Below are 14,107 nucleotides of genomic sequence, written 5' to 3'. Positions count from 1 at the left end.
CCACCAAAAATTCTGAGATTTCCATACCCAACTATAACATCTTCCGTCAAGATAGAACTGCCAAAGGGGGCGGAGTTGCAGTCTACTGCAGAGATAGCCTGCAAAGTAATGTCATACTTTCCAGGTCCATACCCAAACAGTTTGAACTACTAATTTGAAAAATTACTCTCTCCAGAAATAAGTCTCTCACTGTTGCCGCCTGCTACCGACCACCCTCAGCTCCCAGCTGTGCACTGGACACCATTTGTGAATTGATCGCCCCCCATCTAGCTTCAGAGTTTGTTCCGTTAGGTGACCTAAACTGGGATATGCTTAACACCCCGGCAGTCCTACAATGTAAGCTAGATGCCCTCAATCAAATCATCAAGGAACCCACCAGGTACAACCCTAACTCTGTAAACAAGGGCACCCTCATAGACGTCATCCTGACCAACTGGCCCTCCAAATACACCTCCGCTGTCTTCAACCAGGATCTCAGCGATCACTGCCTCATTGCCTGTATCCGCTACGACCACCCCTCGTCACTGTCAAACGCTCCCTAAAACACTTCTGTGAGCAGGCCTTTCTAATCGACCTGGCCCGGTATCCTGGAAGGACATTGACCTCATCCCGTCAGTTGAGGATGCCTGGTCATTCTTTAAAAGTAACTTCCTCACCATTTTAGATAAGCATGCCCCGTTCAAAAAATGCAGAACCAAGAACAGATACAGCCCTTGGTTCACTCCAGACCTGACTGCCCTCGACCAGCACAAAAACATCCTGTGGCGGACTGCAATAGCATCGAATAGCCCCCGTGATATGCAACTGTTCAGGGAAGTCAGGAACCAATACACGCAGTCAGTCAGGAAAGCTAAGGCCAGCTTCTTCAGGCAGAAGTTTGCATCCTGTAGCTCCAACTCCAAAAAGTTCTGGGACACTGTGAAGTCCATGGAGAACAAGAGCACCTCCTCCCAGCTGCCCACTGCACTGAGGCTAGGTAACACGGTCTCCACCGATAAATCCATGATTATCGAAAGCTTCAATAAGCACTTCTCAACGGCTGGCCATGCCTTCCGCCTGGCTACTCCAACCTCGGCCAACAACTCCGCCCCCCCCGCAGCTCCTCGCCCAAGCCTCTCCAGGTTCTCCTTTACCCAAATCCAGATAGCAGATGTTCTGAAAGAGCTGCAAAACCTAGACCCGTACAAATCAGCTAGGCTTGACAATCTGGACCCTCTATTTCTGAAACTATCTGCCGCCATTGTCGCAACCCCTATTACCAGCCTGTTCAACCTCTCATATCGTCTGAGATCCCCAAGGATTGGAAAGCTGCCGCAGTCATCCCCCTCTTCAAAGGGGGAGACACCCTGGACCCAAACTGCTATAGACCTATATCCATCCTGCCCTGCCTATCTAAGGTCTTCGAAAGCCAAGTCAACAAACAGGTCACTGACCATCTCGAATCCCACCGAACCTTCTCCGCTGTGCATTCTGGTTTCCGAGCCGGTCACGGGTGCACCTCAGCCACGCTCAAGGTACTAAACGATATCATAACCGCCATCGATAAAAGACAGTACTGTGCAGCCGTCTTCATCGACCTCGCCAAGGCTTTCGACTCTGTCAATCACCATATTCTTATCGGCAGACTCAATAGCCTCGGTTTTTCGGATGACTGCCTTGCCTGGTTCACCAATTACTTTGCAGACAGAGTTCAGTGTGTCAAATCGGAGGGCATGCTGTCCGGTCCTCTGGCAGTCTCTATGGGGGTGCCACAGGGTTCAATTCTCAGGCCGACTCTTTTCTCTGTATATATCAATGATGTTGCTCTTGCTGCGGGCGATTCCCTGATCCACCTCTACGCAGACGACACCATTCTATATACTTTCGTCCCGTCATTGGACACTGTGCTATCTAACCTCCAAACGAGCTGCAATGCCATACAGCACTCCTTCCGTGGCCTCCAACTGCTCTTAAACGCGAGTAAAACCAAATGCATGCTTTTCAACCGATCGCTGCCTGCACCCGCATGCCCGACTAGCATCACCACCCTGGATGGTTCCGACCTTGAATATGTGGACATCTATAAGTACCTAGGTGTCTGGCTAGACTGCAAACTCTCCTTCCAGACTCACATCAAACATCTCCAATCGAAAATCAAATCAAGAGTCGGCTTTCTATTCCGCAACAAAGCCTCCTTCACTCACGCCGCCAAGCTCACCCTAGTAAAACTGACTATCCTACCGATCCTCGACTTCGGCGATGTCATCTACAAAATGGCTTCCAACACTCTACTCAGCAAACTGGATGCAGTCTATCACAGTGCCATCCGTTTTGTCACCAAAGCACCTTATACCACCCACCACTGCGACTTGTATGCTCTAGTCGGCTGGCCCTCGCTACATATTCGTCGCCAGACCCACTGGCTCCAGGTCATCTACAAGTCCATGCTAGGTAAAGCTCCGCCTTCTCAGTTCACTGGTCACGATGGCAACACCCATCCGTAGCACGCGCTCCAGCAGGTGTATCTCACTGATCATCCCTAAAGCCAACACCTCATTTGGCCGCCTTTCGTTCCAGTACTCTGCTGCCTGTGACTGGAACGAACTGCAAAAATCGCTGAAGTTGGAGACTTTTATCTCCCTCACCAACTTCAAACATCAGCTATCCGAGCAGCTAACCGATCGCTGCAGCTGTACATAGTCTATTGGTAAATAGCCCACCCATTTTCACCTACCTCTTTCCCATACTGTTTTTATACTGTTTTTTATTTATTTACTTTTCTGCTCTTTTGCACACCAATATCTCTACCTGTACATGACCATCTGATCATTTATCACTCCAGTGTTAATCTGCAAAATTGTATTATTCGCCTACCTCCTCATGCCTTTTGCACACATTGTATATAGACTGCCCATTTTTTTTCTATTGTGTTATTGACTTGTTAATTGTTTACTCCATGTGTAACTCTGTGTTGTCTGTTCACACTGCTATGCTTTATCTTGGCCAGGTCGCAGTTGCAAATGAGAACTTGTTCTCAACTAGCCTACCTGGTTAAATAAAGGTGAAATAAAATAAAAAATAAATAAAAAGAGAAGCTGTTCCCGGTACAAACCACTCTCTACCCAGAGAAGCTGTTCCCTGTACAAACACTCTGCCAAGAAAAAAAGATGGGTTCTACGCTGATAAAACCCAAACTAATTAAGTGGAAAATAAAGTGCATAAACCAAAATACAGAAGCAAGGGTTCTGTGCATACCCATGTGGAGAGGGCCCATCTTACCTTTGGTGTGTGTGTGTGTGTGTGTGACTACATGCTTGCCCAGTCAGAGTGGGTCTGTCTTACCTTTGGGATGTCCTGGGTCTGTGAACTCGTACTTCCCCATTCCCACAGTCCTCAGCATCTGCAGCCCGTTGGGCCCTCTAGGATCATCCTGATAGGCTACTAGAGTAGACGGAAGCGGCGGCACCAACTGCCCATTGGTCAGAGGCAGGACGGGGGGCTGTATGAGGGGGTGAGGCATCAGATGACCGTTCCCCATCACATTTTGGTTCTGTTGGTTGGGGTGTGTCCCACCCGGACCCCCTGAGGTGGAGGAAAGGGGCAAGGAGGCGACAGGGGCTGGGCCAAGGGGTAGGGTGGCTGGGGGCATGTTGAGAACCATGGGGGGGTTGGTGTGAGGTGGAGTGTGGGGGTAGCTGGAAGTGGGCTGTCATGAGTGGGTGAGGGTGGGGGGCATGGGGGATTGGATGGAGGGGGTCACACCTATGATGGGCGACTGGACAGTGACACTGTGGCTGAAGGAGGGGGGGAGGAGGGAATAGGAGTGGGGCAGGAGACTGGATTGGGTCACTGTTACTACTGGAGGTGCCCACGTAGGACCTAGAGAGAGGGGGGGTAGAGCAGAAAGCGGAAGGGAGAAAGTTTTGATTATTATTACATTAACTAATAACAATTATCCTTTTAGCTAGCTCAACAAATGGCAGACTGTACAGAGTGGGCTAATGTTCCAGGTTCCATGAATGATACCAGGAAAACAAATACATGTACCTGTAACGCAAAGACAAGTAAAAGTTGGCTGGTTTCAGGTAAAGTCTACTTAAATCGAATTTAATAAACGTGTTTTCCAAAAGTGTCAAGGGTCAACTATCTGGTTCATTACAATTGCTTTGTTGAAAAATATGAAATCAGTTCTCATTAACAATATAAAAACAGCTACATAAAACAATTAATATACTATGGTTGTCTCTAACAGTACATATAGCTATTTCTAATTAATATATGTGCCAAAATAAATAATAATCACTTACAAATAGCGCAAAGGGTATGCTATCTAGAATGTAAAACCATCCAATCGTATGCTTGTTTGTCCGACACAAACAGGCTCACCACTGTAGCAGTGTAAACATAAACGTTTACCCAATGCTACACAATTGACAACATTGACTCCCGCCAGCAGTGCGTAAACTACCAGTTAAACCAATACAAGTACGTAGCTACATCGACGCATATATTATAGGGTAGGGCTAAACTAGCGCCCAGCATGAGGCTAGCTAGCTAACTTTCGAACCATTAATTTACGGAAAATATATAAATTACTAAAACATCTAAACTAGAATGATTCAATTGTGCAACACATATAACCTGAGCCTTGGGTGAACAAAATAAAGTAACCCGGAGTTTAAAAATGTACTGTATATTTACAATTTATAAAAGTCCGCGACGCCATTTTGTTTAGATTTGCATCACGTCATGGGCGTAATCATAACGCCGAATCTGTTGCAAAACGTTTCTTAAACGAAACGAAAATGGATCTAGCTACCTACATTTTCCAATATAAACTCTCGTTTTCCGTTTTGCAACTGTTTGAACTAACGATTACACACCATCCACCTAGCGTGGCTCCATTACTGACAATTCCATTGTCAATGGAGATACTTGGCTAGCATTTTCTAGCTTCGACAAACTCAAAAATGCACCTTAAACATCATACAACCCATTAAATAGTTAGTACGATAACATGTTTCGCTATGTCGACGTATATTGTGTATAGTTATACATTACACACCTGTAAAATAGGATACACTTTGAGACAACGGGGAAGTAGGCTGGTTTTTCAGGAAAACTTCCTTCGATTGAGGAAGTGAGGTCACCATCACCAGTTTAAACAGCATCGCATTAGTGGAAACCAAAACTGTTCTTAGGGCAGGCCTGGTTATAGCGAGATACTGTATGTTTGAGTCGCGTCGTGGACAAATTTAGCATTTTACCTAACTTTAACCTAATTATAATAACCTGCCACGTTAATTATCTTACATGCTACGAAACGTCACTTCTGCCAGTCAAAACCGGCAACTGCCCTGAGAACAGTCTTGGTTTTCACTAATGCGATACCGCCCAATGTAAAGGCCACCAACCAACAGATCTGCTGACTCCATCTAGATAGTGACACCAATACACTTCAGTGCATATTAATGCATAAACCTGGAGGAATCCAATATATATATTTTTTTTTAAACTAGGCAAGTCAGTTACAATGACAGCCTACCAAAAGGCAAAAAGCCTCCTGCGGGGACAGGGCCTGGGATTTAAATAAATATAGGACAAAACACACATCACAACAAGAGAGACACAACACTACATAAAGAGACCTAAGACAACAACATAACAAGGCAGCAACACATGACAACACAGAATGGTAGCATGACAACATGGTAGCAGCACAAAAACATGGTACAAACATTATTGGGCAAAGTCAACAGCACAAAGGTCAAGAAGTTAGAGACAACAATACATTATACAAAGCAGCCACAAATGTAAGTAAGAGTGTCCATGATTGAGTCTTTGAATGAAGAGATTGAGATAAAACTGTTCAGTTTGAGTATTTATTGCAGCCCATTCCAGTCGCTTGCTGCAGCGAACTGAAAAGAGGAGCGACCCAGGGATGTGTGTGCTTTGGGGACCTTTAACAGAATGTGACTGGCAGAACGGGTGTTGTATGTGGAGAATGAGGGCTGCAGTAGGTATCTCAGATAGGGGGGAGTGAGACCTAAGAGGGTTTTACAAATAAGCATCAACCAGTAGGTCTTGCAACAGGTATACATAGATGACCAGTTTACAGAGGAGCATAGAGTGCAGTGATGTGTCCTATAAAGAGCATTGGTGGCAAATCTGATGGCCAAATGGTAAAGAACATCTAACCACTCAAGAGCACCCTTACCTGCTGATCTACCCTAGTAAAACTGACTATCCTACCGATCCTCGACTTCGGCGATGTCATCTACAAAATAGCTTCCAATACTCTACTCAGCAAACTGGATGCAGTTTATCACAGTGCCATCAGTTTTGTTACTAAAGCACCTTATACCACCCACCACTGCAACCTGTATGCTGTAGTCGGCTGGCCCTCGCTACATATTCGTCGCCAGACCCACTGGCTCCAGGTCATCTACAAGTCCATGCTAGGTAAAGCTCCGCCTTATCTCAGTTCACTGGTCACGATGGCAACACCCACCCGTAGCATGCGCTCCAGCAGGTGTATCTCACTGATCATCCCTAAAGCCAACACCTAATTTGGCCGCCTTTCCTTCCAGTTCTCTGCTGCCTGTGACTGGAACGAATTGCAAAAATCGTTGAAGTTGGAGACTTATCTCCCTCACCAACTTTAAGCATCTGCTATCTGAGCAGCTAACCGATCGCTGCAGCTGTACATAGTCCATCGGTAAATAGCCCACCCAATTTACCTACCTCATCCCCATACTGTTTTTATTTATTTACTTTTCTGCTCTTTTGCACACCAGTATCTCTACCTGCACATGACCATCTGACCATATCACTCCAGTGTTAATCTGCTAAATTGTAATTATTCGCCTACCTCCTCATGCCTTTTACACACAATGTATATAGACTTCTTTTTTTTCTACTGTGTTATTGACTTGTTTATTTTTTACCCATGTGTAACTGTGTTGTTGTCTGTTCACACTGCTATGCTTTATCTTGGCCAGGTCGCAGTTGTAAATGAGAACTTGTTCTCAACTAGCCTACCTGGTTAAATAAAGGTGAAATAAATTAAATAAATCTATAAATTATGTCTCCGTAATCTAGAATGGATAGCATGGTCATCTGAATCAGGGTTAGTTTGGCAGCTGGTGTGAAAGAGGAGCAATTACGATAAGAGGAAACCAAGTCTAGATTTAACTTTAGCCTGCAGCTTTGATATGTGCTGAGAGAAGGACAGTGCACCGTCTAGCCATTACTCCCAAGTACTTGTATGAGGTGACTACCTCAAGCTCTAAACCCTCAGTGGTAGTAATAACACCTGTGGGAAGAGGGGCATTCTTCTTGCCAAACCACATGACCACAATAATGAATAAAAGTAACACAAATTATGGCTCACAAATCATTTCTTAAAAATCTAAAACACAAAATAAACAAAACTGACCATATAGTGTCACACCTACAGAAAAAATATCAGTGATGAGTGGTGTTTATCATGTAGCTAAGTGTATGTATTTACAGTGAGTCATGGAGCCCATCAGTATGTTCTACCTAGAGTCTAGCACAGGGTCCGTTTTTTGGAGCCAAACACCCCCCACGCCGACCACATCAATTCTGAACCCCTACTAATATCCGACATCAGGACAGATTTTTCTACACAACCCGAACCACCCTCATAGAATTGCTTCTGAAAGCCGATACATGACCCGCCAAATTACAATGTATTTAATTGTTTATATGACTCCAGATTAGCTACTATTCCCCTCCCTGGGAGGAAGGCTACTATTCCCATTCCTGGGAGGAAGGCTACTATTCCCATTCCTGGGAGGAAGGCTACTATTCCCATTCCTGGGAGGAAGGCTACTATTCCCATTCCTGGGAGGAAGGCTACTATTCCCCACCCTGGGAGGAAGGCTACTATTCCCCACCCTGGGAGGAAGGCTACTATTCCCCTCCCTGGGAGGAAGGCTACTATTCCCCTCCCTGAGCCGTAGGCTACTATTCCCCTCCCTGAGCCGTAGGCTACTATTCCCCTCCCTGAGCCGTAGGCTACTATTCCCCTCCCTGAGCCGTAGGCTACTATTCCCCTCCCTGAGCCGTAGGCTACTATTCCCCTCCCTGAGCCGTAGGCTACTATTCCCCTCCCTGAGCAGTAGGCTACTATTCCCCTCCCTGCGTGAATTAATTGGTCTGCATGTCTATTCAACATTTGGATAAAAGGAAAACCATGCCATGAATTGAGAACAATGTCTTAAAATGTTTACAATGAAATGCGGCACATTGACAACTCAAATCGCTCTGAAAAAAAGTGCCTGCTAATTAGCCTTACCTAATAAAAATCTATAGCCGACATAACAAAACCATTACATTCAATATTGTTTAGATATGGGAAACGGAAAACCTAGCCAGTTGCATAACTGAATGCATTCCACCAAAATGTGTCTTCTGCATTTAACCCAACCCCTCTGAATCCAAGATGTGCGGGGGCTGCCTTAAATCGACGTCATTGGCGCCCGGGGAGAAATTGTTGCTTGGAGTAAACTGCCTTGCTCAACCGCAGAACGGCAGATTTACCAACTTGCCGGCTAGGGGATTCGAACCAGCGATCTTTCGGTTACTGGCCCAACGCTCTTAGCCACTAGCCTACCTGCCACCATAATAATCAAATTGAAACTTTAAATAATTACCAGAATCGAATATAGACCGCAATAGCCTATAGGCAACTCAAACATTTTGGCCTGCATATGGTATATCAGTGGTATGCAAACTTTTTCAGTAGGGACCACATTTTTGGGGGGGCAGAATTCCTGAGGACCCAATTTCTGGTGACCCCAAGCCAAACCACTCAATTTTAAATTAGCCAAATCGTAAATAAATACCTGCACGCACTTTTTGCTGGCTGTGTATCCATCTAAGGGGTTGTTGTCCTTGTCCACAATGACTCCAAAATCCTTCCAAACCAAACCAGGGATTTAATTTACGCAGCACCTGATTCCACGATGGTGTTGGCCTATTTCAAAACCTCTCTTTTTATTTCCTGGGTTAGGCATTTCTGCATGAGCTAGGCTAGCCAGGGAAAGCACACGAACACTTGGCAATGTATTCTCATGTGGGGGAGATGAATACGTTTTAGCACCACACAAATAACGGACAGTTCCCTAATCCACTGCGTGCACGGGTGGTAGCCTATAGTTTGTTATCAATCAAAAGTCACAATACGGTGCAGAATACGGTGCATTCAATTTGACTGCTGGGAGACCACCAGCTCCGCTAAAAATATTGACAACACTGTCGTTTTCACGGGATTGTTAAATAAATGTGGTCACTATTTGGTTTTATCATCTTCAACTCTCAAAGAACAGTCGGACAATTTCTTGGGCCACTATACCTATTTTGCCAATTGGACTGGGCACCTTTACTACACGGAACCCTACTAATCCATCACGGCTGGTCTGCCGACGGAACCGCACGAGGAGGCTACAACAGACTTCTTCCATCGCGATGTCCCTCTAAGGCCCTTCTGCTAGCTTGCTAGCCCCGGCCCGTCAATATGCCTTGTCCATTGCTGTTCTGGTTAGTGATTATTGTCTTATTTCACTGTTGAGCATCTAGCCCTGCTCAATATGCCTTAGCTAACCCTTCAGTTCCACCTCCCACACATGTGGTGACATCACCTGGTTTAAATGATGTTTCTAGAGACAATCTCTCTCTCATCGTCACTCTATGCCTAGTTTTACCTCCACTGTATTCACATCCTACCATACCTTTGTCTGTACATTATGCCTTGAATCTATTCTATGACGCCCAGAAACCTGTTCCTTTTAATTTCTGAATGCACTAGACAACCAGTTCTTATAACCTTCAGCCGTACCCTTATCCTACTCTTCCTCTGGTGATGTAGAGGTTAACTCAGGCCCCCAGTACTACACCTATTCCCCAGGCACTCTCATTTGTTGACTTCTGTAACCATAAAAGCAATGGTTTCATGCATGTTAACATTAGAAGTCTCCTCCCCAAGATTGTTTTATTCACTGCCTTAGCACACTCTGCCAATCCGGATGTCCTAGCCGTGTCTGAATCCTGGCTTAGGAAGACCACCAAAAACCCAGAAATTTCCATCCCAACTACAACATTTTCCAACAAGATAGAACTGCAAAGGGGGCGGAGTTGCAATCTACTGCAGAGAGAGCCTGCAGAGTTCTGTCATATATCCAGGTCTGTGCAAAAACAATTCGAGCTTCTACTTCTAAAAATCCACCTTTCCAGAAACAAGTCTCTCACCGTTTACGCTTGCTATAGACCACCCTCTGCCCCCAGCTGTGCCCTGGACACCATATGTGAATTGATTGCCCCCCCATCCATCTTCAGTGCTAAATTTTCAATAAGCATTTTTCTATGGCTGGCCATGCTTTCCACCTGGCTACCCCTAGCCCGGTCACCTGCCCTGTACCCCCCACAGCAACTCGCCCAAGCCTCCCCATCTCCTTCATGCAAATCTAGATAGCTGATGTTCTGAAAGAACTTCAAAATCTGGACCCCTACAAATCAGCCAGGTTAGACAATCTGGACCCTCTCTTTCTAAAATGATCTGCCAAAATTGTTGCAACCCCTATTACTAGCCTGTTCAACCTCTCTTCTGTATTGTCTGAGATCCCCAAAGATTGGGAAGCTGCCGCGGTCATCCCCCTCTTCAAAGGGGGAGACACTCTAGAACCAAACTGCTACAGACCTATATCTATCCTAACCTGCCTTTCTAAGGTCTTCGAAAGCCAAGTTAAAACTTCTTTGGGACTGGGGGGCAGTATTGAGTAGCTTGGATGAATAAGGTACCCAGAGTAAACTGCCTGCTACTCAGGACCAGTTGCTAATATATGCATAATATTAGTATATTTGGATAGAAAACACTCTGAAGTTTCTAAAACTGTTTGAATGATGTCTGTGAGTATAACAGAACTCATATGGCAGGCAAAAACCAACCTGAGAAAAAATCCAACCAGGAAGTGGGAAATCTGAGGTTTGTAGTTTTTCAAGTCATTACCTATCGAATATACAGTGTCTATGGGGTCATATTGCACTTCCTAACATGCTGACCAGACCGGACACGTCGCAAAATTATTTTGAAATCCTTGTTATTCAATTATTGTGTGCGCGCCAACGAGCATCTGCGTTGCCAAGGGTTAAAATAGAACTCATTCCTATTTCTGACGCAGATCGCGCTGCAAGTCCTGCCTCTCCCATCTCCTCATTGGTTTATAGAAGCAGGTACCCACGTGCCATCTCCTCATTGGTTATACCCACATGGGTGAATGAAAGACAAACTGTTTTGCCGGTTGTCGTGGTAATACAATGAAAGTTTAGATGTGATCACCATATAAGTTAAACGATGAAAAAGCCTGGAAGGAGGAAAGATGACTAGAAATGATTCGGTTATGCGTTTTGAGTGTGGATTAATTGTCGGAATAGAGGTCCTTGTGCATTTCAGGTAAAATAACAACTCAATGTTTATATCCCAGGACAAATTAGCTAGCAAGTGCAAGCTAGCTAAATAGGACAAATTAACGTTAGCTAGCAGGTGCAAGCTAACTAGCTAAATTGCCATACATGTTTAATGCTTTTCGACCTGTCCCCAAGTTAATGTCATTGGTTCAGAGTTTGTTTTGACATTTTAACCTGCGTGTCGTGAACGCGTTTGGTGTGTGGGGGGGGGGAAAATACATTTATGCACGATAGTGCACGCGCGCAGCCGGTTTGGATTCCGTGTAAGGCTTCCACTAGATGTCAACAGTCTTTAGAACATTGTTTGAGGCTTCTACTGTGAAGGAGGGGGGAATGAGAGCTGATTGAGTCAGGGGTCTGGCAGAGTGCCATGAGCTGATAACGCGCACTCACATGAGAGTTAGCTGCCTTCCATTGCATTTCTACAGACAAAGGAATCCTCCGGTTGAAACATTGAAGATTTATGATAAAAACATTCTAAAGATTGATTCTATACTTCGTTTGACATGTTTCTACAAACTGTAATATGACTTTTCGCCTGAACTTTCGCCTGGACTTGCCCGCGCCTCGTGAGTTTGGATTGTGTACTAAATGCGAACAAAAAGGAGGTATTTGGACATAAATGGACTTTATCGAACAAAACATTTATTGTGGAACTGGGATTCCTGGGAGTGCATTCTGATGAAGTGAATATTTATAATGCTATTTCTGACTTCTGTTGACTCCACAACATGGCGGGTATCGGTTTGGCTTGTTTTGTTGTCTGAGCGCTGTATTATTGCATGGTGTGCTTTTTCTGTAAAGTTTTTTTAAATCTGACACCGTGGTTGCATTAAGGAGAAGTGGATCTAAAATTCCATGCATTACACTTGTATCTTTTATCAATGTTTATTATGAGTATTTCTGTAAATTGATGTGGCTCTCTGCAAAATCACCGGATGTTTTGGAACTACTGAACATAACGCGCCAATGTAAACTGAGATTTTTGGATATAAATATGAACTTTATCGAACAAAACATACATGTATTGTGTAACATGAAGTCCTATGAATGTCATCTGATGAAGATCATCAAAGGTTAGTGATTCATTTTATCTCTATTTCTGCTTTTTGTGACTCCTCTCTTGGGCTGGAAAAATGGCTGTGTTTCTCTGTGACGAGGTACTGACCTAATATAATTGTTTGGTGTGCTTTCGTCGTAAAACCTTTTTGAAATCGGACACTGTGGCTGGATTTACAACAAGTTCATCTTTAAAATGGTGTAAAATACTTGTATATATGAGGAATATTAATCATGGGATTTCTGTTGTTTTGAATTTGGCGCCCTGCAATTTCACTGGCTGTTGGCGAGGTGGGACGCTACCGTCCCACATATCCCAGATAGGTTAATTAACAAACAGATCACCGACCACTTCGAATCCCACCGAACCTTCTCCTCTTTGCAATCTGGCTTCCGAGCTAGTCATGGGTGCACCTCAGACACGCTCAAGGTCCCAAACGATATCAAAACTGTCATCGATAAGAGACAATACTGTGCAGCCGTCTTCATCGACCTGGCCAAGGCTTTCGACTCGGTCAATCACCACATTCTTATCGGCAGACTCAACAGCCTTGGTTTCTCAAATGACTGCCTCGCCTGGTTCACCAACTACTTCTCTGATAGAGTTCAGTGTTGTCCGGACCTCTGGCAGTCTCTATGGGGGTGCCACAGTATTCAATTCTCACGCCGACTCTCTTCTCTGTATATAGCAATGACGTCACTCTTGCTGCTGGTGATTCTCTGATCCACCTCTATGCAGACGACACCATTCTGGCCCTTCTTTGGACACTGCGCTAACTAACCTCAAGACGAGCTTCAATGCCATACAACTCTCCTTCCGTGGCATCCAACTACTCTTAAATGCAAGTAAAACTAAATGCCGATCGCTTCAACTGATCGCTGCCCGCACCTGCCCACATGTCCAGCATCACTACTCTGGACGGTTCTGACCTAGAATATGTGAACCACTACAAATACCTAGGTGTCTGGTTAAACTGTAAACTCTCCTTCCAGACCCACAATAAGCATCTCCAATCGAAAATGTAATCTAGAAATCGGCTTCCTATTTCGCAACAAAGCATCCTTCACTCATGCTGCCAAACATACCCTCGTAAAACTGACTATCCTACCGATCCTCGACTTCGGCGATGTCATTTACAAAATAGCCTCCAACACTCTACTCAACAAATTGGATGCAGTCTATCACAATGCCATCCGTTTTGTCACCAAAGCCCCATATACTACCCACCATTGCGACCTGTACTCTCTCGTTGGCTGGCACTCACTTCATACTCATTGCCAAACCCACTGGCTACAGGTCATCTACAAGTCTTCGCTAGGTAAAGTCCCGCCTTCTCAGTTCACTGGTCACCATAGCAGCACCCACCCGCAGCACGTGCTCCAGCAGGTATATTTCACTGGTTACCCCCAAAGCCAATTCCTTTGCTTTATCTTGGCCAGGTCGCAGTTGTTAATGAGAACTTGTTCTCAACTAGCCTACCTGGTTAAATAAAGGTGAAATAAAATAAAATGAAAAGTAATTTCACAATTCTGATTACACATTTAGCTCTATCAGAGTTATACAACAAGTAACCCCATG

At 44.8% G+C, this 14,107-nt stretch overlaps 1 protein-coding gene across 1 annotated transcript in view; it reads right to left on the bottom strand.

Moving 5' to 3' along the window:
* The window catches only part of LOC115139223 (kelch-like protein 29), a 436,865-nt gene that overhangs the window by 117,279 nt on the left and 305,479 nt on the right, over nt 1-14,107 (bottom strand). The window contains 3 exon segments of the mRNA XM_029676375.2: nt 3,322-3,641; nt 3,643-3,709; nt 3,712-3,858. Of these exon segments, the coding sequence (XP_029532235.2) occupies nt 3,322-3,641; nt 3,643-3,709; nt 3,712-3,858 (534 nt within the window).

The sequence above is a fragment of the Oncorhynchus nerka genome, linkage group LG13 (genome assembly GCF_034236695.1).
Source record: "Oncorhynchus nerka isolate Pitt River linkage group LG13, Oner_Uvic_2.0, whole genome shotgun sequence".
In the NCBI taxonomy this organism is placed as follows: Eukaryota; Metazoa; Chordata; class Actinopteri; order Salmoniformes; family Salmonidae; genus Oncorhynchus; species Oncorhynchus nerka.
The sequence above is the reverse complement of the archived record's forward strand: the minus strand, read 5'-3'. Positions and strand labels throughout refer to the sequence as shown.